General features: G+C 49.8%; 9 protein-coding genes across 9 annotated transcripts; 5 read left to right on the forward strand and 4 right to left on the reverse strand.

The window, feature by feature from the left end:
- The first annotated feature begins 44 nt into the window (after nucleotides 1-44).
- EV420DRAFT_1557909 (uncharacterized protein) lies at nucleotides 45-2,587 on the forward strand. Its single transcript, XM_060473709.1, has 4 exons — nucleotides 45-403; nucleotides 469-1,667; nucleotides 1,714-2,002; nucleotides 2,052-2,587. The coding sequence occupies exons 1-4, from the start codon at nucleotides 141-143 to the stop codon at nucleotides 2,311-2,313; spliced, it is 2,013 nt and encodes a 670-aa protein (XP_060328325.1). The 5' UTR covers nucleotides 45-140; the 3' UTR covers nucleotides 2,314-2,587.
- On the reverse strand, nucleotides 2,568-6,634 carry EV420DRAFT_1557910 (uncharacterized protein). Its single transcript, XM_060473710.1, has 4 exons — nucleotides 5,676-6,634; nucleotides 3,782-5,620; nucleotides 3,106-3,730; nucleotides 2,568-3,022 (listed from the first exon to the last, which is right to left on the reverse strand). The coding sequence occupies exons 1-4, from the start codon at nucleotides 6,444-6,446 to the stop codon at nucleotides 2,631-2,633; spliced, it is 3,627 nt and encodes a 1,208-aa protein (XP_060328326.1). The 5' UTR covers nucleotides 6,447-6,634; the 3' UTR covers nucleotides 2,568-2,630.
- Nucleotides 6,623-7,731, forward strand: EV420DRAFT_1557912 (uncharacterized protein). The gene is made up of 3 exons (XM_060473711.1): nucleotides 6,623-6,657; nucleotides 6,900-7,018; nucleotides 7,075-7,731. Exons 2-3 carry the CDS (start codon nucleotides 6,970-6,972, stop codon nucleotides 7,506-7,508), a joined length of 483 nt encoding a protein of 160 aa, XP_060328327.1. The 5' UTR covers nucleotides 6,623-6,657; nucleotides 6,900-6,969; the 3' UTR covers nucleotides 7,509-7,731.
- Nucleotides 7,732-9,740, reverse strand: EV420DRAFT_1766064 (uncharacterized protein). Its single transcript, XM_060480862.1, has 3 exons — nucleotides 9,679-9,740; nucleotides 9,477-9,621; nucleotides 7,732-9,424 (listed from the first exon to the last, which is right to left on the reverse strand). Exon 3 carries the CDS (start codon nucleotides 9,420-9,422, stop codon nucleotides 7,803-7,805), a length of 1,620 nt encoding a protein of 539 aa, XP_060328328.1. The 5' UTR covers nucleotides 9,423-9,424; nucleotides 9,477-9,621; nucleotides 9,679-9,740; the 3' UTR covers nucleotides 7,732-7,802.
- Nucleotides 9,741-9,810: 70 nt separating this feature from the next.
- EV420DRAFT_1557919 (ADP/ATP carrier receptor) lies at nucleotides 9,811-12,297 on the forward strand. The gene is made up of 9 exons (XM_060473712.1): nucleotides 9,811-10,160; nucleotides 10,208-10,254; nucleotides 10,308-10,455; nucleotides 10,505-11,006; nucleotides 11,058-11,257; nucleotides 11,307-11,502; nucleotides 11,549-11,632; nucleotides 11,685-11,943; nucleotides 12,001-12,297. The coding sequence occupies exons 1-9, from the start codon at nucleotides 9,884-9,886 to the stop codon at nucleotides 12,082-12,084; spliced, it is 1,797 nt and encodes a 598-aa protein (XP_060328329.1). The 5' UTR covers nucleotides 9,811-9,883; the 3' UTR covers nucleotides 12,085-12,297.
- An 851-nt stretch (nucleotides 12,298-13,148) lies between these two features.
- Nucleotides 13,149-13,931, forward strand: EV420DRAFT_1273494 (NAD-P-binding protein; the record flags this gene model as incomplete). The annotated part of the gene is made up of 1 exon (XM_060467764.1): nucleotides 13,149-13,931. One exon carries the CDS (start codon nucleotides 13,149-13,151, stop codon nucleotides 13,929-13,931), a length of 783 nt encoding a protein of 260 aa, XP_060328330.1.
- A 159-nt stretch (nucleotides 13,932-14,090) lies between these two features.
- EV420DRAFT_634491 (uncharacterized protein) lies at nucleotides 14,091-18,122 on the reverse strand. Its single transcript, XM_060482882.1, has 8 exons — nucleotides 17,752-18,122; nucleotides 17,406-17,703; nucleotides 16,776-17,356; nucleotides 16,335-16,725; nucleotides 15,570-16,283; nucleotides 15,085-15,510; nucleotides 14,730-15,034; nucleotides 14,091-14,676 (listed from the first exon to the last, which is right to left on the reverse strand). Exons 1-8 carry the CDS (start codon nucleotides 18,112-18,114, stop codon nucleotides 14,317-14,319), a joined length of 3,438 nt encoding a protein of 1,145 aa, XP_060328331.1. The 5' UTR covers nucleotides 18,115-18,122; the 3' UTR covers nucleotides 14,091-14,316.
- Nucleotides 18,123-18,216: 94 nt separating this feature from the next.
- Nucleotides 18,217-20,683, forward strand: EV420DRAFT_1557932 (putative diphthamide synthesis protein-domain-containing protein). The gene is made up of 10 exons (XM_060473713.1): nucleotides 18,217-18,397; nucleotides 18,454-18,569; nucleotides 18,625-18,702; nucleotides 18,757-18,902; nucleotides 18,952-19,202; nucleotides 19,260-19,571; nucleotides 19,619-19,730; nucleotides 19,782-19,886; nucleotides 19,936-20,025; nucleotides 20,078-20,683. Exons 1-10 carry the CDS (start codon nucleotides 18,239-18,241, stop codon nucleotides 20,194-20,196), a joined length of 1,488 nt encoding a protein of 495 aa, XP_060328332.1. The 5' UTR covers nucleotides 18,217-18,238; the 3' UTR covers nucleotides 20,197-20,683.
- Nucleotides 20,684-20,694: 11 nt separating this feature from the next.
- Nucleotides 20,695-22,302, reverse strand: EV420DRAFT_634672 (N-glycosylation protein-domain-containing protein). The gene is made up of 4 exons (XM_060482883.1): nucleotides 21,861-22,302; nucleotides 21,505-21,738; nucleotides 20,906-21,449; nucleotides 20,695-20,851 (listed from the first exon to the last, which is right to left on the reverse strand). The coding sequence occupies exons 1-3, from the start codon at nucleotides 22,074-22,076 to the stop codon at nucleotides 21,000-21,002; spliced, it is 900 nt and encodes a 299-aa protein (XP_060328333.1). The 5' UTR covers nucleotides 22,077-22,302; the 3' UTR covers nucleotides 20,695-20,851; nucleotides 20,906-20,999.
- Nucleotides 22,303-22,737: the final 435 nt, after the last annotated feature.

Consider the following 22,737-nt stretch of genomic DNA (forward strand, 5'->3'; position numbering starts at 1 on the left):
CACCGCTGCGGATTTTAATCGCATTTTGACCAAAACAAGAAAATGGCAAACAACAATCATCATTCCGCACTTCCACGCCGGACGACCTTCAATTCTTCCCTTCACGACTCTGCATTCTGATACCCTCATTTTATTTAATTATGGCCTCCGATTCTTCGACATCAACGACGCCATTGATCCTAACCCCAGAATCCACAGGGACATCACCCGAACCAATTTCAACGGATACAGCCATGAAGAAATCGAGGCGACAAACTGCCATTTATCCTAATATGAATTCATCGAATAAACCGCAGAAACCGTTCAGTCGGAGTGCTGCGAAGCGGCAGAGTGTAATGGCGCTGGGGAGCATCGAACACCTGCAATATTATTTCACGAAGACAGGGATTGCCGCCAAGAAGAAGTGAGCAAACTGAATTGTATCCGTGCCTTGGGGGGTCTATCATTCTGTTTACTGACTTCGTCTAGTAATTTAGGAAAACCTGTGAAGGGTCTGGTACCTGCAATCGGTGGCAAAGCCCATATACGAAATAACTCTAGTCTCGGTAGCCTCCCTGAACTTAGATTACCACCCACACCAGTAATACCAGACTCCAACGGCCCTGCATTCCCGCCTTTCGTCAAGACTTATGAGACAGACCCGGAATCCTTATTACCGGGCGTCATTGAAGACCTCACGGCCGTCGCTCGTGCATGGCGGATCGATAACCCGCTAAACTCCGAACTTCTAGGAGGAGAATCGTTCGATGTGCTCGGCGTACTGAAAACTACGACAACCGCCATTCGTGCGGTGCGAAACTATGTCGTCTCTCTACCGGACGAATCTGCAGGTACCATACGGGCCCAGTTCCGTTCCAAGGTTCTTGGTCCTAGAGCTACACGATTACCCTCCCAGTCACAATCAGGCTCGACTCCAGATCCTTTGACACTCATCCGACGCTCGGCATTAGAGGTGTTGACCGTACTTCGGGAGCTAGAGGAGGAGAGCCGGTTACCGCTCAGCGATGAAGTATACGATGCTCAAAGTGAGGGTGCCACTTCGCGGAATGGCGGTGGACCACCATCAAGAGTGGCTAGTCCGAGTATGGGGTCTGATAAGCCGCCTTCAGAGGAAGACAATTTGCATGTACACGAGGTGGACCCGGATACAACGGTCTCCTTTACCCTGATGCAAGTTCAAGGCAGATATGAAAGCGTGCCTGTATGGGAGGATGAAGACGAACAATCAGAGAGTGAGGAAGATGACCAGAGGGACCGTTGGGATGAGAGGCTTGTGGTTGGTAGTGGCTGGCTGTACCGGCAGGACGTGAAATGGGAAGAATTGGAGAAAGAACGGAAGGTTGTTGGGTCTTACCTGGATGTCGTGGACGAAGTGCTGTTCGAAGGCAGGAAAGACGATTCTCGCGGATGGGAGCGAAAGGCGCGTAAAGCTGCTGTGCGGGGGAATAAGCGGAGAGTGAGCGCTGGAGATGCCGAAGGGAAAGGTTTTGGTTTATATCCTATCTCTGCGGGAAAGCGGCGAGTGTCGACTGGTATACTCGATGTCCGTATCACCGAGGAGCCTGAGGACTTGGAAGAAGATATCGCTGAGGAGACTGAAAACAGCATGGACGAAGAGGATCTTCCCGAGTGGGCCAAGCGACATGCATTCGAGGATGATGAATTAGGTTTGTACGTTTTTCCTCAGTGTGACGCCGAACTGACTGGCTATAGGTCGTGCTCATGCATTGCTTGCCGCTCTTCTTCCTCCTTCGTTACAAGGTGCTCTGGCCCCAGTATCACCTCGATCGGCGTTCCTCGACAGTCTATCGTCTGGCCAACTTCTCTGCTCTGCGTATAATGTCGGCGTCCGAAAGTCAAAGAAACCATGGGGATACGTGAACAAGGACGGCATACATGATATACTTTCTCTAGAAAGGGCCGAGAAGGAGTCGGGCGATCCAGAGAGCCCCAAGAAAGGGTGGACCTTCCGACGGACTGATAATCTACGTCTGTGGGTTGGGTGCGTACAATTCCGAGTGTGGTTGAATTATGCTGACGGGTGCCAATAGTGCCCTAAAGTTGCGGTATATGCTTCCCATCGTCGTTCCTACGCAGGTACTACTGCCGAACCATAGTGGGCCGGGAAATTCGCCTTTGAGCTCGCCCCAGGCCTCTCAGACTCGCTTTTCTGGTGGCACGTCGGAGCCTCCAATCACGTTTGATGCCAAAGTCGTAGCAGGGAAAAGTGAGGGGTGGGAAGATATGTTGGAGGCAGTCCTGATGCGGTGGATGCAGAAAGTTGTTGATGAACGAAGGAATGAAAGTCAATGAATATGTAGGCTATGATTGTACAATTTTCTATACCGGCGGATTACGACTACCCTTGGGTTTTGCACACATACATTGCTATCGATATTGTACAGTAGATTATGGATCACGGATGGCTCAGCTTGCTAATGATGGAATGGCATATTTTCACGAGAAAGTGGAACCGCAAGAAAAACCTTCACAGCTCTCCGTAGTATAGGTATGCGCAGCAGCATCGACTTAAGTATCTCGATTTCAGCTCATTAAATACATTTTATCCACTTTTCCTTTAACCAGGCATTTGTTGCATGCAAAAATATCATTCAGTTCATAAAAACAAATTAGCTCAGCTCCCGTCCCACTACGTCCTTCAGAACCTCCCTAAAACGCAACGACCACCACCCACGCTCCTCTCTTTCTTGACGTTTCTCACTCCCGACCAACTGTAAGGAAGGACTCTTCGGGATAGGAAGACCCGAAGCCACTAGTGAATCAACAACCGTGCGTTGTAATCGGTCGTCGTCATACTCCAACCCAAGCGGTATGGACATCAACCTCAGCGTAGAATTCTTGCAGCGCTCCAGAGCCTCAAGCCACCGAGCCCGTTCATCCACTTCCGTATTGATATGTATCGTAGCGATTCCAGCACTTGAGGAGACGATATCGACAGACTTGCTCTGTAGGATGGCGAGATCGGTCACAGGAAGGACTTGCAGCGAGATCATGGACGGCTCTACAATAGGGTGAGTTGATGAACGACCAGTATAAAAAGTATCACTAACCTTCGGCGGAGGATGCCCAGGATTCTAACCACACCGACATCTTCGCAGAGGTTCCAGCTCCCAGGCTCTGTCGGCATCGTGACGACCAAGAGATCCGTAAAGACAAATAGCTGCAGCAAAACATCAGAAGTAACTGGCGGAACGTTCTTTGTAGCTCTTGATTGGAAGCGTGTCGCTTGAAGTCTGGAGACATTCTTTTTGCCGCCTTTCGAGTCAAGGGAAGAATAGTCCGGCGTCGGTGAAGCAGGCATATCCCAAGAACTAGTAGTAGAAGCCGCTCCAATCGACGAGCCAGTCGCAGAAGAAGCGTTTGACTTCACAGAATCAGATCGCGCACGACGCGCATCCCAGTCATTGATAGCAGTTACCAGTCTGCTGGAGCGATTTTGGAAACGATCACCAAGAGATTCAGAAACCTGTGTAGACGAAGAGACGTCACAGTCAATCCGGCGAACTTGACCTTGATGCAAAAGTCGTCGATCACGTCTTGCAATTTCAGCTAGGCCAGGAATGCGATCGGTTATACTCTTGACGAACTCATATTCATCCTCCCGAAGCTTGACCTCTGCCATGACCTTGATAATCAGATCAGTTGACCGTAGGAGACATAGGGTTGGTAGATAATCTTGATGCGTCCGGGGTGTCGCTTCCAAAAGTCGCTACAAAAACGCATCAGTTCCGGAAACATAGTCTAACCAGTAAACGATCACCTCAAAGACACCAGGATACACGGCAATCCTGTTCACTGGTTCGACCAGGAACCTATCCAAGGTCCAACCCTTGCAATCACTTGTCGCCTCTTGCAGTCGGACGAATTCACCAAATTCACTGTCCCTGTCTCCAACAAGAGCTCGAACTAGCTCCACGCCCTCGGCCAATCTCACCATGTACGGTTGATAGATCTCCAACCTAGGGACAAACTCCCGTAAACCCTCTACACGTCCCTCGATAACAAGATGTTGATCTGAGCCCATAGACTGTAACGCGGACAGGATTTGCGTGTGCAGATTTAGGATGTCCTCTAGCCAGTCGAACAGCCTGGCAATCCCAGAGGGTACGCCTGATATCCACGTCTTTGAATCCTGCACACGAAGCGGGAGCACGAACAGTCTGACAATGCACGTCAGGCGATGAACAAAGGTTGCCTCCGTCTCCCGAAGCTCCCATAAGATTTCTTGACGGCGAACTTCGGACTCTTTGTGCTGGACTTGAGGCGCGCCATACTCCGACGAGTTCTGCCTTGTCAATGGTTCCTCAATTTGACCTCCGTTGGTAGATTTTGAACGTGATTTCCTTGGCTCGGCCACGCTTGAGCGTGGCTGCTGTTGCTGGGTTTTCCGCCCAAAGGATTCTCGAGACCGTCCTCCGCTGAGAGTACGGAACAGAGCCTCCGCTCCTGAGCTCAGTTCCTCGCACTCGTCATTATGCCAGATTTCGCTACCCATCGCAGACAAGATACTATCCGCATGGGACAACACCTCCTGGGTTCCCCGGCTAGCAGTTTGATACACCTCGTCTGACTCCGATGGAGGGATACCGAAAGCCTTGCGCTCCCGAGCGGCAGCGATTCGTGAGTGCTCAGCCAATGTGACAGCCTCGTAGCTTTGCGAATCATAGTCCTGATAATATTTGTCGATCCTGGGAGATTCAGAAGGTCTCTTCTCGATGGACGATTTGGACAAGGTATGAAATCGAGAAGAAGGAAAATGAGGCGACTGGGAAGATCGGTCGTCCTCAGCAGATACTAGGACGGTAGGAGTTCGTCTTTGATCATCTTGATAGTCGTCCTCCTCGTCATATTCAGATTCCGAAACAGGACCGTCTTCTAGATCATGCTTGATGACCTCCGTCGACCCGCTGATAGCCAAACCTTCTTCGCCGCTATAGTCGCTCTCCTCATAGATGGCTTTCTTTTCGCCGGCATTTGGAAACTGCAGTCCTTTGACAATACCCATAAGCTCTGCCTTTCGTCGAAGATGAGCTTGATCTGTGCCCTCGGCATCAACAGAGGGGTCTTCATTGTCACGGTCGTCATACTCGTCCTGATATTCCGAGTCCGATGATGCGTATGAAATGATGGATTGCCTGGCCTCATCTTCCTTTGGTTTTTCATAGACGACCTCGGTCATGAAGGACTCAAAGCCCTCGTCCCGATTTTTTCTCGTGACCTCGGGTGAAAATCGAAAACCGAGCCCTCGCATATGGTTTGGTGCAACGAGAACATCGCCTGCAGCCTCCAATGGTTCGGCCTCGCTCTCAGAGCTTGAACTTGAAGCGAAGACCTCGGCATTGGCTACGACGAGTTTGCGTGTACTGCGTTTCTGTGCATCGTAACGATACTCAAAATCGGATTCATCAGTGAACTGCCCTCGAAATCGGACGCTACCCGGTGACTTTCCTCTGGGTCGGGGAATATTTGATACGAATGCTTTCGGCTTTCCGGGCTGAGGTGTCGAGGGAGGATCTTGACTAATTTTGGGATTGAGAAACGTGCCAGGATCTGTCCGAGATCGTGCGCGGGAAGGTCTGATAGGTATGTTACTTTCAGTCTGTTACAAACGGCGGTGGTTAACAGATGTACGTCGGTGAGCATGAGCAACGTACCTTGACTATAGGTTTCGGTACAACAGATTCACATGTTGTTGTAGAGGACGTTGTCGAAGACTTCCGACGCAGCAAACTTCTCACAGATCTGAGGGCACTCGCTCCAGTAAATGAACCCGGTGACGATGACTCGGCATTATCGGGAGTCTTGGGCGGGAAAAGTTTGGGAGTAGGCGCACGTAAAGCAGATTTAAGTGCTGGCTTTGCCTTGGGTGTCATGGGCTCCTCTATGGGCTCCGGACACGGCGGCTGAGGGGTTACAGGTCGTGGAGAACGTGGCGAAGATGGTGTAATGCTTGGAGATAACATTCTGTCAACATGAAAGCTCTTGACAGAAAGTTGGGCGGGAGAAGGCGTGGTATGGGAGGTCGCTGCACGCGACGGTGGGCGCGTCATTTTGTCAATGGTATCCCGCAACGACGGTAGCAGCTGCGTCTCGACCAACGGCAGATTCACCATCTGGCTCTCGCGTTTGTTAAATTTGTTTTTCGACGACATCATTGTAAATCGCTTGTCCGAACGAGGCTGGAATTCGAAAGAGGAATCCGAGTCTGGCTGCGAAACTGGCATGTATATGTCGGGCGACGAAGGGGCTTCTACGGGACGGTATACCCCATCGCTCTCCGTGCTGGACTGCTGAGCGTGTCTACTGAGGAAACTGAAGCCCCCAGCGGCAGCATAGTGAGATGGCGGCAAAAAGTTCGGGGGTCGAGGCGACGGCGGGTAGCAGGATGGAGATTGAGCTCTAGTATTGGAACGCGACAATGGCATCTTTGGCGAGGAGATAGAATATTTTAGTTTGCAGATATGCCCGTCGCTGTTCACGACGACGTCGGGCCAGTGCACGTCGTCGCTGTCGTAGACGATGACGAAGGAAACTTCTAAGAAAGGGAATCACTGCCACGGCGTGATCGACGAAATATTATTATTAAAATTTAAACAGGTCCAAAAATACCGTCACCACCACATCGCACAATCGAGGGTAAATTATTTTATACTTGCTACTTTGACTTCCTGTTGGCCCCCTTCCTGTCACGCAGTCGCACTATCAACGCAGAGCTATGTAGAAACACGAAATGAACGTGACGGGTAACACGCCGAAAAAAAAATCTCGGGAGTCGGCGGATGCATCCTGACGCCAAGCATAAATATATTTCACGAGGCTATTTCACAGCCTTTATGTTTCGTAATTATGATGCAAACAGCTCACACAAGACTTTACAGCCTTCCACGACGACCCTTTCTGCCTGGAGCAAGAACCCCCCGTTTCTCTTAACACACATTCTTTATCCCAATGTCGAATGATTGCTGCAGTTTTCTTTTCTGTTGCTGCTCATGCTTCTGTATGTCTTCGGTTTCCTTTCTATCGAGTACCTTGACTCTGACCTACGACGCCTAGCAATATGCGGCCACTCTAACCTCTGTCGATTGTGCCTATTCTGTTCTCCCAGAAAGCGTCCCACCGCAGAGGATGACGCAGAGCTAGACCGGCAGTACAATGCCGTACTAGCAGAGCGGCAGGCCGAGCGCGAGCAAGCTCTCAGGGAGAAGCAGTACTCCAGGACACCCCAGATGTCGACGGGGCCCAAAGGGCATTCGCCAACCCCCAGTCGAGGCCAGAATTTCTCCCCTCCGCCAGTGTACACGCCAGACCCTAGTGGTCATCCCTCGCCGAACCCTCCTCCAGAAGATTGTCGCCGTGGACATAGTCCCCAGCCTTCTGGTGGGCATAGTCCTCGACCCTCTCGACATAGTCCCAGACCTTCAGCTGACTCCCGCAATAACGAAGCTGAAGCTCGTCTGCCAAACCCTTACGACCGTCATCAGTCCTAGGTAGTTTCGGGAGACCATGAAGGGAAGGCGGTGATCACCAGCCGTCTAGATACTAATTCACTTGCTGAGACTCGAGATACCCAGTTTATTGTTCCGGGAGCGTCTTGACGACGCACCGAATTTTGTTCAGTAGTTCACATCGTTCTCATACACTGTACGTTACTTTACTGTTACAGGATATACATAGGGTACAATATAAAGCAAATGTGAGATATACCCAAGTAGTCAAGTTTGGAGTACACGCAACTATAACTACGAAGGTTGTTGCACTCAATCATAGATCCCCATTAGAAATCATTTACGCTTCCTAGTCAGAGACAACGCCTTGGAGTCCAACCACCGGAAATGATGCTCTTCTCCCGCCCGATCCTGCAATTGACTGACTGTCGTGGCATGTTCCGGCTTGACAATATTCCGCAGAGTAACAGAGTCCAGGCATGAAACACGTTCATGCACGGACACTAGTGCGGGAGGATGCCAACGCGAGGTAAGCATATCTACTAAGGCATCATGCATGGTAGACGACGTGTTCAACGCGAGGTCAAGAGACGTGAGCTTCGGCAGCAAATTGGCTACTGGAGGATTCTGGGATTGGATGATGGGCGGAGAGAAGGTAAGCGACCGAACGAAACCATCCCTCAGCGTCTTACAGTCCTCCACAATTTCTGCTAAGATTATATCAGTACACTGTATAGACAGCTCGATAAGGCTGGGTGTCAGCCTTAGGATGGCTATCATTTCCTGGTCCTCAACGTCGATTTGCTCGAGGACCAGCATCTTTAGCCCGTGCGAAGGCTCCAAGAGTTCGAGAAATGGTCGGTATATAGGCATAAACCGGGATGACTGTGCGGTGTCATTGCAGACTAGCGTGATTGATTCGAGGCGTGGAAATGTGAAGGCGCGGACGACGAAGGGAATCATATCAACCATGTTGATGCAGAGTGTTTGTACTGTCGTTAAATCGGTCTTCGCTTGACCTTGAATGTTTCCACTACTGTCGAGGTAGCCTTCGAGCTCAAGGTTTTGTACTCGAGGGAACTTCGAAAGGAAATTGACGAAACTTGCATAGGGACACCGAATGCACAAGGACAAATCGGAGATCTGGTGGTAAGGAAATGTGTGGAAAACACCCTCTGAGGTTACAAAGACGGTTAGGGTGCGAAGTTTGGGAGCATCAACGAAGATGTCAGGATCAGCTGCGAAAAGACATTCCGAATCAACGTTCAGCTCTTCCAGATTCTGGAGATGATGCTTGATGGGGGAGAGCCTTTGGCCAAAATAGATAGTTGCTATCTCGATTTTGCGCCACCTAGGAGCAGCGTCAAGGAGAACGTTGTAAAACTGGGATGCACCAGCTAGTGCAGCGGCAGGTACATTGACGTAAGTATTTGGGACTTGGATAGTGAGTGGAACATCGCCCGAACGTGAGATATACATCCGGAGACATTGCATACTGAAGGTGGATACGTCCGTTGGAGTGATGGAAAATACGGCCCAAAGGCTTTTTGTTGAAATCGCCAATGTACGCCAGCGAGAGCAGACGAGGGAGATGCTCAGGGCGCTCAAAGTCCTCGTGTCACTCATGCAATTAACGTCTTCGTCGCCTTCTTTACAGCATTGGGCGAAGATTTCTGACAACATCTCGTTTGGAAGGCGTCTGATGGGCGCCAGAATGGAGCGGCATTTTTCCGCGTTTAGTTTGAGTTCCCTTTGCTCAGCTTCTCGCTGCGCCACCAAGGTGTAGAGACGGAAAAGCTCATCGTCGTATCGATGAACTTCCTTCTCAATGGCACTGAGACTTTCTTTTATCTGGCACACATCGGCAGCAGAAGGAACGTAGTCGGATCTCGTTTGTAACTGCCTAGGAGGGGCTATCCGTTCTGTAGGAAAAGTCGGCTGATCGTCGAATGACATTTCTGTGAAAGAGATCAATTGCTAAACGGTCAAAGAAAAATGTTCAGAACACACTTTATGAATCAACGCGTTGAACGCAAAGGCTAGAAGTAAGAATGTAAGTTCTGATTAGGCATCAGTCGAAAAAACTACCAGTCGTGTGTTTTATTATTCAAGTTGCCAATGCTTGTCTTATTCAATAAGTGGAAGACAAACAAATCTGGTGGCATATCCAAAAACATGAGCACCAATGGTATGTCATGAAGACAAAACATACAGGGTAGAACTCAACGAGTGCCTTGCAAAGGAAGGCCGACTACTGACTTCACTGAGACAACTCCCAGACAACGTTTGCCAAGCAGACACAATCAAGACGTTACTGCATGACGTCATCAGTTTTATGTCAGCGGTTTCCCTCTGCAAAATTCCGGCTTCCAGATTTCTCTAGGCTGCTCTTTTCTTCCGTCCACCGCCTAACTGACATGGCTTCCAATACCGGGTTCGTTGAGCGCGTACAAGACTTCGTCACAGAGAATAAGAAGGCCATCCTTATTGGAACAGCAGCCGCTGCTATCGCTGTGGGCGGCGCTGTCTACTACGCCTCAACATCCAAGCCTTCAGACGGGACGGACTTGGAAAAGGGCGACAAAAAGGACCGGAAGAAGTCGTCGAAAGGGACGAAGAAAAAGAAGTCCGTCAAGGACAAGGATGGACCTATTCTGGAGGAACGGAAGCCGAAAGTCCAGGAAGAACCCGGCGGTGAGCACCGTACTCATCTGAACGTTGCACGTCGTGATGTCCTCCAGACGACGCCGTGCTGAATGACGAGCAAATTGCTGCCCTGTCAACGGAGGTCAGTGCTATCTTACGTCCGGTTGACGACTGTGTCTTATGTGAAGGCTGTAGGAACGGACAGCACTCGCGACTTCCTACAAAGCAAAGGGTAATGCAGCATATCAACAGCGCCAGTTCACTACGGCTGCTGAACTATATACTCGCGCGATCCAAGTGTCGCCAAAAGCTGAACCCGTATTCTACAGCAACCGCGCTGCGTGTATGTCTTCGCAATTTCTGAACAGAACACATCTCAGTAATTTGTGTAGGCTATATGAACAGCTCACCTCCAAAATATGACCTCGTCATCGAAGACTGCAACGAGGCACTCAAACTAGACCCAAAGTACATCAAAGCAATGAACCGCAGGGCCACAGCTTTCGAAGGACTCAAGCAATACGAAGAAGCCCTTCGCGACTTCACGGCCTCTACGATACTTGACAAATTCACTAACAAGTCTTCCGGAGAGTCTGTAGAACGGGTATTACGATCCCTCGCTTCGAAAAAAGCAGCCGACATTCTCGCGCAGCGGCAACCTCGCCTCCCTTCCTTTACCTTCATCTCAGCCTACTTTGCCGCTTTCCGACCCAAAGCGCACCCGACACTTCCGGAGAACCCGTCACAGGGCGATAACACACTCCTGCTCGCCCTGCAGGCCCTCGACGCGTCAGATTATGTTCACTCGGTGACCTTGGTTAACGAAGCTCTCGAACAGGGTATTTCTTGGCCCATTGGAAAAGCGGAGGCTCTCAACCTTCGTGGTACCTTCAAGTACGTGCACTGATGAGCTTTTCTTACGTACCGAACTCATTGAACGTGCAGATTCCTCATGGGCGAAATCGAAGACGCAAAGTCTGACCTTCAGCAGTCAATCGACATTGACCCATCATTCACACAGAGTTTGGTGAAGATTGCTAGTGTGTATATGGAACAGGGAGACCCTCAAAAAGCTTTCGAGTGTTTCGAGGACGCAATCAAACAAAACCCTAATGACCCTGACATTTACTACCATCGTGGCCAAGGTGAGTTGTTATCTCCCTGCATACTCCGTAGTTTGACGTGATTTGTCAGTTTTGTTTATTCTCAATAAATTCAAGGAGGCCGCGGACAACTACACGAAGTCTACTGAACTGGATGATAAGTTTGTATTCAGCCACATACAATTGGCTGTGGCAGAGTACAAGCAAGACAATCTCGCGAAAAGTATGGGACAGTTCCGCCGGACAATGGTTGCCTTCCCTCAACGAAGCGAACCCCAAAATTACTAGTTAGTCGCCTGTCTTCTTCTTTTCCTGGCTAAAACGCTCTTCTAGCGGTGAGCTGCTGCTCGATCAACAACGGTACCCGGATGCCGTGGAGAAGTTTGAGCGAGCCATAGAGTTGGAGAAACTAAAAAAGTAGGTGTTGAAACACGAGCACTTATTGTTCTTGCTGCTAACGTGAACCTAGGACCACTTCCCCGCCGAATGTCCTGCCTCTCGTGAATAAGGGTCTCGCCTTATACCAGTGGAAGCAAGATATTGGCCCGGCAGAGCGCTGCTGCAACGAGGCTCTCCGAATTGACCCGGATTGTGATGCCGCCGTCGCCACGCTCGCCCAACTCAGCTTACAGCAAGGGCACCTCGACAAGGCCGTGGAATATTTCATCAGACAAGCTGAGCTTGCGAGGACGGAGCCGGAGCTGATCAACGCGTTGACGTACCAACATGTGAGTGTTTGCGCCATGCTCGTTTCTGTGTGGTGACAATACTCGCCATTTAAACAGGCTACATCATCGCAGTTGGAATTCTTGAAAAACTATCCGGATATGGCAGCACAACTTAGCCCTCTCGCTAGGGGCATGTCATAAAGGAAAAGGTGGTCCGAATCCCTGAATACTATTGTGGCTCAAGATCTGCCATCTCTACTCACGACCATCTACTTTATCACATCTGTTATCACGTATTTATCTCGTCCCTAGCTTACAGTTACTGCAATGCACCCTCTACTCGACTGAAACGTGAAGATGCGATCCGATCTTGTAAATTATGCGTCATTTTTTTTTTTTTTTTTTTTTTTTTTTAAATCCTAAGTATATTGGTTACGCATGCGTATGGTCCAATTTAGCTACTTGTGTTACTGTGTGTATGATGTCATCGATTAAGTCAGCTTAACAAGCTGTGCACTTATGTTATGGCACGAAATTATCCCTCGCCCTCGATAACTTGGTGCGACTCGGGCACTGCCACCTTTTCCCACTTTGGGAAATCCTGACCTCTGCCGAGAAATGGCCGCAATCTATCCGTCACCGTCGTTTCTTCACCAGACCCTTCTCATGGCCTAGTCCTACTTCCCACCAAACTCCATCAATCCCAGTCCTTCTCCGGTCTCTCTTTCCCAGACCTGCCTTACTCGGCCAAGATCACCAACACAGTGTGATCAATTGATGCGGGGGCGATGTGCCGGGCCGGGGTGTGCTTGGATCACCACTCCATTTTGTTACACCTGGGTCCCAACCAGGCGGCAGCCTTGCGGCACGCGACTCCGTTTCCCTGTCTTATTCGAAAGATCACTGGAAGGGCCTCGAACCGATGCCTAGAATGGCAAGGAGAGATAAGATTTGTCGTGTGATTTTAGAGGGGGTAATGTGCGTGACTTGATCATGTTTGGAAAGGGAGGCTGCGTTTCACGTGATTCGGATATCGGAAGTGGTAGAACCCGGAAAGTGTCTAGAGTGTTACTTTCTGGGGGGTGGGGGGCTCGAACTCGCGAGTGCGAAAATAAATATTTTCTGTGTGGAACGAGGTACAATCGAACAAGCAGAGGTAACCACTACACCATCTGCCCCCCAATTATGCGTCATAATATGTCATAAGCTCCAGAGTCTTATAAAAGGCAAGTTGAACTTGAAGCTGTAAGTATCTCTTCATCACAATGCCTTCGCCTTTTATTCTCGTTTGTCCTGCATCGCGAGGGCTGTCGTTCGCTCTGACACGTCACCTACTCAAGACAACCACTTTACCCGTCTACGCGACTCATCGCTCTGGCGAGCCAGAAACACTCAAGCAGAAAATCATTTCACAGCTCGATGTAGATCCAACGCGACTGAATCTCTTGCCTCTGGACCTGACCTCCGAAAGTAGCATCTCGCATGCAGCGGAAAGCCTTGCGGCATCGCTCAAATCGCCCAACGAGTCATTCATCCACACCGCGTTTCTTACTGGAGGCATTCTGCATGCGGAAAAGCAACCCCAGGATCTTGACCTAGGCGATATCAAATCCACGTTTGACATCAACGTCATCTCTCATCTTCTCCTCATCAAACACTTCTCCCGCTTCCTCCCTTCGTCGCAGATGAAGAAATCCATGGGGAACGGGCCCACCAAATGGGTACACATCTCTGCACGCGTTGGGTCAATTTCTGATAACCGCCTCGGAGGATGGTACTCTTATCGCGCCTCGAAAGCGGCGTTGAACCAAGTCGTCAAGACGTTCGACTTGCATCTCGCGCAGAAGAACATTCCTGCGATTTGTGTTGGTATGCATCCGGGGACGATGAAGACGGACCTGAGTAAGGACTTTTGGGGAGGAGTGCGTGAAGATAAGCTGTTTGAGCCGGGCGATGCTGCGGAGAAGGTTGTGAGCGTTGTCAACGACCTAGGAGAAGAGCATCGAGGGCGCATCTGGGACTGGGAACAGAAGGAGGTTTTGCCTTGATGTTTGGCTGTACGATGTAGATTGTTCCAAGCCAGTTTAATTATTAGCCAATTGTAGTTGTCGTTTAGCTCTATCGCGGCCGACGTCATACTGTTAGTTCTCACCAATGATGGCCAGTTCAGCCTTGAGATTTTTAGTTCCAAATCTCAAGCTGGATTTGAGCGCTTGAGCATCTAAGCACGAGTTTGGCTGCCAATTCTCGCAACACGCTTTCGTGGACCAAAATGCAAGTACCACCTGTTCGTTGATACCGGGGTTGCCCAAATACTACTTAAATACTGCATTATAGTACGGGGAAGAAGATAGCGAATTATAATACTGCGCGTCGCAGTGGGTATATGTTCCGACGATTTCCACCAGAAAGCCCAGAAAGGAGAACAACTAATCACAAACACCATCCTAGCGCAGCGCTTATCTCCCGCACTCCTCGTCGCTCTGACAACGTCAGTGCCCGACCGAGGCACTCTCGCTCTCGCTCACGCTGGGACTGTGCACCATACGCCTTTCCCAGGAAATACCACACCTCGGGTACATCCCAACCGGGGCCTTTTGCCAGGCGAGAGAGCATACCGACCGCAAGGTCAATATAGTCCGACATGGTAGGGCACGACGGTGCTTCCCCGGAGAGATACAATCTGCACAGGTGGACGGCAGCAGGGACATTGTCCGGGGAGATGAACAGCGCTTTTTGGAAAGCGTCGATGGCATCTTGCGATTGACCAAGAGCAATGTAATACAGACCGAGCTAAAGCAGAGGGTCAGTAATGCAGAGGGACCGGATAATGGGGACATGACTACCTGCACCCAGACAGCGGGGTTATTCTCGTCTCTGACCTCCGCTTCTTGGATGGCACCCCTGGCCTGTTCGATCTTGCCTAAACGCCTGAAAGTCGCCGCAGACATTAGCCATAGGTCGCTCAGAAGCCGCATTTCACGAGCGGTCCGTTTGTTCGATGTTGTTTGCTGAGGCAGCGCAGGTGTGGGCGGTGGTGGCGGTGACTCGTTAGGAACAGAATCAGATGACCTGATGAGCAAGCTCAATCGTCTTCGAGAATGTATCGATGATGCTTGATATGCGGTCTGACGGAGTACGGCATGAAAATCTGCAGGATATGTATGAATGAAGAAGTGTAGAACAAAAATTTGAATCTACCTGGTGCCGAATTGGATCTTAGCAGGCTTCCGTTCCTCACGACTCCACTACCAATTTTCTTCGATATATTACTTATCCGTGCACCGCTCTTATGGACCCTGTTTTTGAGCATTTTCTGGACTTTTTTGGATTTGGACGCGTCCCTTTCATGATCCTCGCTCCGTTTCGCAGCTTTCTCATCGTGCAAAGCCATGGACTGGACATATTCTGGGTCCTGAGATTGTCCATCTGGAGTTGCAGGAGATATGGTAATAGGTATGGGTGGTGCAGGCGGCTCTGTAGACCCAGAATGCGGTATCGAGAGTCGCCGCTTTTCTTCGCTAGTTTGGTCGAGCGTTTCTGGGTTAGTCACAGTTGGTGAAAGGATTAACTCTGACGGAGACTTGAGCTGCATCGTCGATCTCCCGCCATCCAGGGAGCTTCTCGCTGGCAGAGATAAATTATAAGTCGACAAGAGACACTGACAAGTACAAAAGCGCCCTTACCTGTATCAGTCACAGAATGGCCCATTCTGTCGGCGATCCATACGAATATTTCAGGAAGCATCTGAGAAGCACCCTCGGCACCTTCGACGACTTCTGTCAACGCAAACTGAGTCATTCGAAGCTGCAAGGAGTCTTCGAACAGTTCTTGCCGCGAGGGTGAAGGATGATCCTGGACGGGTTGGAGCAAATTTGAAGCAGAGGGAATATCATGGTCGTCCTTGCCGAGGAGGTATACAGGCTTTACTTCTGGAGCCTCCTTCGTACCATTGAGTGCAGGGTGGCGATCATCGTCGGTGTGAGGGAGACCATCAATCACCCGGCCATTGCCATTGACTGTGGTAGGCGAGGGGACACCAAGTAACTCATTGTCTGGGTCCATCTGGGAAGCTTCAGGTGGGCAGGGCCCATTAACAACGGAGACTTCTTCCTCGCCAATAGCAGCCCCTGATTCCAAGGCCATCTGAGCCGGTTCCCATTCTTCAGTCGCTGCAGAAAGAAGTCCTAACAGATGCCAATATCGGACTTCCCTAGGGTCACCTTCAACAGCTAATCCTGCGTTAACAATGGCCTGCTGTAAATCTTGCAGCTCTCCGGAGCGCGCAAAGGATAACGCCAGGTGATAATAAGCAGATGCTGTGGGAAAAGTTTGGGAAGAACGGATCAGGAGCGCATGAGCTGTTACGAGCCGCTGCGAACGACTGTGCGGGTCTTGCTCTTACGAAAATTGTGAGGATAATGCCAAGAACAGGAAAATCAGAAGCATACGTTTAAGGGCCATCACAGACTGACATACGCCCTCTGCCAGAAGGAGGCTCGCAACGAGTGCCTGGTTATTTTCGTCCAAACGGGTTTTTGCTTTCTCTACCAACGTTTCTGCTTCTCGTACGTCCTCAATCCCCTCGATTCCATTGGCCATTGAAGCTAAATTGCATAACATCCGTATCCCATAGACCAGGGTTTCCACCCAGTTCTGATCCGTGTCCGTGTCGGCACCTACTCCGGCATCACTAGTTTGCCATGCTTTTCCTACAACTTGAACGTACAAGCGAAGAGTACGCTTCGCAAGATTTATGTCGCCAGAAACACGCAGGACCCGCATCATATGCCGCAATATCCTGAAGGAGTTAAATGTCATACGGGTCGCCCACCAAAGGACCTACGAAATACATCAGATCGGAGATGAGAATAAAATCCGAGGAAGCTTACATCTAGTACCCAACTAGTAGACTCTCCCACAGCACCGCTAGCCTCCCAGATCCCGACACATAGATCTACGAATTCTTCCACTTTGGTATTTCGTTCCCCGGCCCTGGGAAATTTGGTTGATACACTCAGGATAGCCCGGTATTCCTGTACTAGAGATCGAGCGGTAGGCAACCATACTGGTTGCTTGGCACGAGGGGTGATACTAGGGTCATGGCCGTAGCGAATTATCAGCGCGCGGAGATAAAGGACCGAAATGGCGGAGCGATGGGCGGTACGGAAATTTGAGGGCCAGGAAGCACTACAAGACGAGTAATGGTTCAACCATGTCCACAATGACGCGCCTTTATCGCGAACATTGGACGTCCACGAAGACAGGATGACGGCTCTCCAAATAAGACGTTCAACCCAGCGCCATAGCTCTCGAAAGCGCGTGAACGAAGTGAAATCGAGTTTGCCGGTGGAGGTAGGAGCTACCGCGGATGTAATTTCCGATTCCACGATGTTCAGGAGAGGGATGGCTGCGGAATAGGATGCTAAAGCACGTTTTGAGTTTTCAGGAAATAGTTTTTCATACGACATTCCTAAGGGGTATAAGGAACGAAAAGCATTCTAAGAATCAATGGTGCTTACCTTGGAGACAGAGACTTCGCAAAGTTTCTGTCAGTGCCCATGCGCGGCCGTCCTTGATTTCGGGAATCGAAACCGAAGCGTCGGTGATGATACTCGCCCCAGCTGAGGATATTGAAGATTCGACGATCGCTGTGATAGTTTTTGGTACGCGTAGTGTTGAAGAACTTGCGTGCAGAGTCTCGGGAAGAGGAATATGATTTTGGATGTGGACGACGTCGGGTACCTTGTTTAGGTGCGACAGACACTCAGTAGGATTCCCAAGTGCATACGCGTAGTACGCCAGCGCAAAATTCAATGTCTTGAAAACTTCCGGTAAGCCGCAAGGTAATAACAAAGAAATACTCACGTCGAAATTTGACGACTCGAGTTTCTTCAGTATGTTGTATCCTGCCTGTGCCTCCCCTTTCTGTTCCTCTGGAAGAACAGACTCGTCTCCCAGCTCCAAAGCATAATCTCCAGTTCGTGGTGCGTCGTCCTGGTCATCGTCCTTGGAGCTCGCCACAAGCAGGAGAGCCAGAGCATGTGTTTGTGATGCTACTTCAGTGACATCTTCGTATCCCTTGCAATGCTTGTTAAATTTTCGAAATAATTCGGACCAGGACAATGAAGTTCCGTTTGGAGCTTTCGATGGATACGACGACGACCACTGGCCGCTTGTCAATGCCGCCCTGAGCTGGGTCCAGTAGTACTTGTCCTTGGGGGTTGACATTACAGCAGAAGTTGGCCGAATCCAGTGTCACTTTTCGGCCGAAACTATTTTGCTCTATTTTAGCAGAATGACATATTTTGCGTCAAAACCTTCACTGGATTTGGAAACCCCTCTCTTTTCCTCGATGGCCACCTTTTCTTCATCTAGCGAAGACCCAATATCCCGTGTCGTCGACGTGCTGCCTGATGAAACTGCGCTTCATCTGGAATCAAGCCAGGGATTCGAGGATTACTATGACATTGATGAAACAGCAGAATGGATTTCGAAGGGAGATTATCAGCGAGTAATTATTTTTCTTCTTTCCAGTTTTCCTCAAGACTCAGATATAACGAGGGCTAGGTAGCTCTTCAATTTCCCGATGAACTCCTTCACGATTCCGTACGGATATACCGCAGTCTGAGGAGCAAAGTCGGCAGTCGAGACCTCTACATTCTAGCAGATACATCCCACGGCAGGCATGCTACCGTTGCACCCCTTCAAGCGCAGTCCTTGTCTAATTGTATATCATAGCTGCTGCGTGGATGAGGTCGCTTCTCAGCATGTCGACGCTACTGCAATTGTCCACTACGGGCATGCGTGCATGAGCCAGTTCGTCGCGCTTGTTTCAAGGACTAGACGGTGCATCTAACTGATAATCTATAGAACATACCGCTTGCCTGTGATGTACGTCTTTGGTAAGAAACAGATCGATCTTGATGACTGCTCGGAGAAGCTCGTGAACATGGTATCTGAGCCTCAAGATCACGTTTTTGTTGTTCGTCATGACGTTGCCTATACGCATGCAGCAGGCAAGGTTTGGTGTTGTGTCTCCGCACCCCAAATTTACCCCTTCAATAGCGAAGCTTGTCGACAAAATGAGACAATACCTTAGTACCGAAATACGGTACTCTGAAGTTCCAAACAAACTGTATCCGATGAATCCAGACCCGACTGTCTCCAAGATCTCTGATGGCATCCCGCAAGCTCATATAAACCCCACTGATGAACCCCAATCAGCTGACGACGAATCATCGAAATGGACTATATTCTACATTGGTGGGGAAAGCCTGGGCTTAACAAATCTACTAATAACCCACTCCTTTTGCGATGTAAGTGCTATATCACTCCGCCGCTTTCCAAGCCATGTTGACCCGTCACGTATCTAGGTGATATCCTATGATCCCGAGTCCAAAACTACCCGTTTGGAATCTTCACGAACGAACAAGCTTCTTATGAGACGTTATGCCGTTGTTCAAAAAGCCCGAGACGCGGATGTTTTTGGTATCCTAGTCGGAACATTAGGCGTCGCAAACTATCTTCCTCTAATCAAACACATTCGGGCGATTCTAAAACGCGCGCACAAAAAAAGTTATACCATTAGTGTCGGAAAACTGAATCCGGCTAAACTTGCCAATTTTCTTGAGGTGGAATGTTTCGTTCTTGTGGCCTGTCCTGAAAACAGTCTTATCGACGCCAAAGTTAGTCCGACCTTATCTGTACAATATATTTTAAACCATCTTTGCAGGATTTCTTGCGGCCGATTGTAACCCCATACGAGCTCGAAATCGCCTTGCAGGCAGAACAAAACTGGACGGGCCGGTATATCTTGGATTTTGAGAAGCTCCTCGCTGAACAAGGTCTGGTTCCCCCTTCATCCATCTACTTCCTGCTGCTGATTACATTTTTAGGTCAGTTTGAGGCACAGAACGGAGGAAGTGAGCAAACGGAAGACGGCGACCAGCCTATGTTTTCATTAATAACAGGCAAATATCGACATGCGAAGCGATACGGAGGTACCTGCTTCTTCTGCATACCAATAAGGCTGTAATTGATCTCTCCTAGATACACTGTCTACTACCGACATCGATAGTCAAGCACTCGTAGCACGGAATGGAGACAGTTCCATTGCGAGGCTCCCGGATAGTGCCGCAGGTATACCACCACATATCCATCTGGGTGTCTATGTACCGACCTTCTCCTATAGGCCACTTCTTGCAAACCCGAACATATCGCGGTCTGGACATGCGAGTTGGCGAAGACTCGCCGAGTGTACTAGAACAAGGGCGCGTCGGCATCGCAAGCGGGTATACGGATGATCATTGAGGACGACTCGACGTCGGTGCCTTTTTGACAGGCGAGCGATCGCGCCCTCGTACAATAATAAGTGCTTAGCTGGTTCTGGCCATCGCACTTTTTTCCCAAGTACCTGGAGCGCCCTGATAGCACGTTTCATATGATGTCTTAACAGAGTATCAGCCCTCCGAGCATCCCTACCAGGTTCAAATATAAGACAGGGCGAACAAATCGGTTTTCTATAGTAAAGAGACAGCACCCGCTTCTGATGATGCATGATATCTTCAAATCACACATTGCCCCTCCCTTTTCCCTGATGAAGATAAGCAAACCGAGTCCCGACTTTACAGGAGGTAGGTTATTTTTTATAACGCCGCACAATGCACCTGGGGTTTGATCCCTTTCCACGCACGTCTTATCTTTCCCACACGTATATAATAATGGATGGCGAACAGGGTGCTACTCCGCCATCGACATTGTTTCCCGGTCAAAGAGGCAGGCAATGACGAGCGCTAGTGCTTTAATCCAGGGCATGATGAACCTGAACTTCAATTCGAAAATGCTAGCTCCCGTACATTGAACGAGATATCTACCACCATTAGGTTCGTCAGGCATGACTGTAAAAGATCTGCGCGTTTCTATTGGCAGACAACAAATGCGTATCCTGAATCTATGATATAAGCTCCTATACAAGTCCGATGCGATAAGTTAACCCCTGGTGTTACAGTGAAAGATCTACCTAAAAACTTTTTGAGACAGCAGCAATAATGAAAGTAAAAAGTGGAAGCAGAAAGAAACCCGATATACATCAGAAGGGGGGTAAAGCAACTGAATTAGCATCCAGACCACTCCCTTCTCAATTGCTCAGCCCATGCCATCAGAAAATAAAGCACTCCGGCCGGCAACATGCACCTCACACCGACCGCTGTCCAATCCCACCTGCGCCCGCCCCATTTTCCCCCGCGCCATCTCAGGCTCCTACTCTCCTCGGGATGACTTTTCCCATTGACGACAGGGCCGTCCTTTTTTGGTTCCTGCCAAAGATTACTCGTGACCCAAATCTGCACACTCCTGCTCGCACAGGTGGTGGTGCCGACAATAGCCCATACGATAACGGGTCGTTTATCGTGCTCCAGGATGGAAAGCGTCAGATGGGTTGCAGGCCAGCAGATCGCTTGGAGTGCGAGGAGGCGGATAAGTGTGGCGAGTGGCGGGTAATAATGGCGCCACCGGGTCAACAGTCCGGTTGTAAGGCAGAGGCACTGCCATCCGGTCAATATAGCCTGGTGGTGACGCATCAATTAAAGACTCCGAGTTCACAGGAACGAATTGACTTACCCATAGGGCTGAAATAAAGTAGTCTACACGTTCAGGGGGAGCACGTCCATTGATACGGGAAGTAGGCGGCTGAGAGAATAGATATATGTTGTAGATGGCACCAACAACTGCAGGAACGATAGACAACAACCGAGAAAATTCGAAGAGCAGTGGTGTAAGTGATTGTTGAAGTGTATTGGGTGGGACGAGAGGGCTTGATAGAGATTTTTTTCGTGACGTGGGAAGACGATGAGGCTAAGAAAAGACAATGTAGTTAGTATCATGTTTTGATAACAACAGTGACTGAGGCGTAATAAATCAACCGACAAAGCGCCAAGATGGAGAAGAAGTGATGTTTACTGGTGGAAAGTACTCACAGGTTCATCTGCTTCGGTTTCTGTCTCTCCGGCCCCGATATGGCCGGGTGTTGTGCAAATGAGTCTGTCCCGCACTTTTGGAGATCCATTTGCGAAGCCAAAGATGCGAGAACGCAGGCTGGGAGACCTGTTGGGGATATGAGAGGGGGAGTGAGACATGAAGATCATCTCGTCGTCTTCCTCGTCTCGACTATCGTCATCGTCGCTATCGGCCATGCGAGGAGCCGATCTTCTTCGTCTCAGAAACTGAGTGGGAGGACACGAAGGGTTGTGGAGTGAAGGTGCTGAGTTGACCTTCTTTCGTGGGAACCGCGACGCGTTAGACGGTCGTGGAAGGACAGGGGGGTACGCAAAAGCAGGCGTAAAGAGAGTCGGAGAAGGTTCTGGGGAGGTATCCGGAGAACTTGGTCCGCTAGAGATGTCGGAACCGGGACTGGATGCAAGAACTGGATGGAGAGGGGGGAATGGAGTAGAGCCCTTAGGAGAATAGGGAGGGGGCGGGCTGTCAAGCAGAATGAATGGATGATCCAGCGCTGTAAATTCGAGCGAGCGCTGCAGGCTACGTAGTGTCGACGGACTCAGAGTAGGTTCGCGAGCCAGCGGTGCATCTGCCGAGTCGGTGCTCGTCGTGGATGAAGTCCTTGCTCGACGCCGGTAACCTGCAGACCTGGTAGACGACATAGCAGGAAGATAAGTATTTCTGTATACACATAGCAGTTCAATACTGACTTTACTTATATAACACTGTCCCTGCACCTATTCGAATCAGGAAAGTCCCAGGTAAAGGTAAAGATGATTTCAATCGAGATCCTATACTGCAACAAGGGGAGCTGTAAATCATTCAGTATATTGTGGTGATCAATCAGAAAGTACCGGT

This window comes from Desarmillaria tabescens, assembly GCF_030435595.1.
Source record: "Desarmillaria tabescens strain CCBAS 213 chromosome Unknown EV420scaffold_29, whole genome shotgun sequence".
NCBI classification, from domain to species: Eukaryota; Fungi; Basidiomycota; class Agaricomycetes; order Agaricales; family Physalacriaceae; genus Desarmillaria; species Desarmillaria tabescens.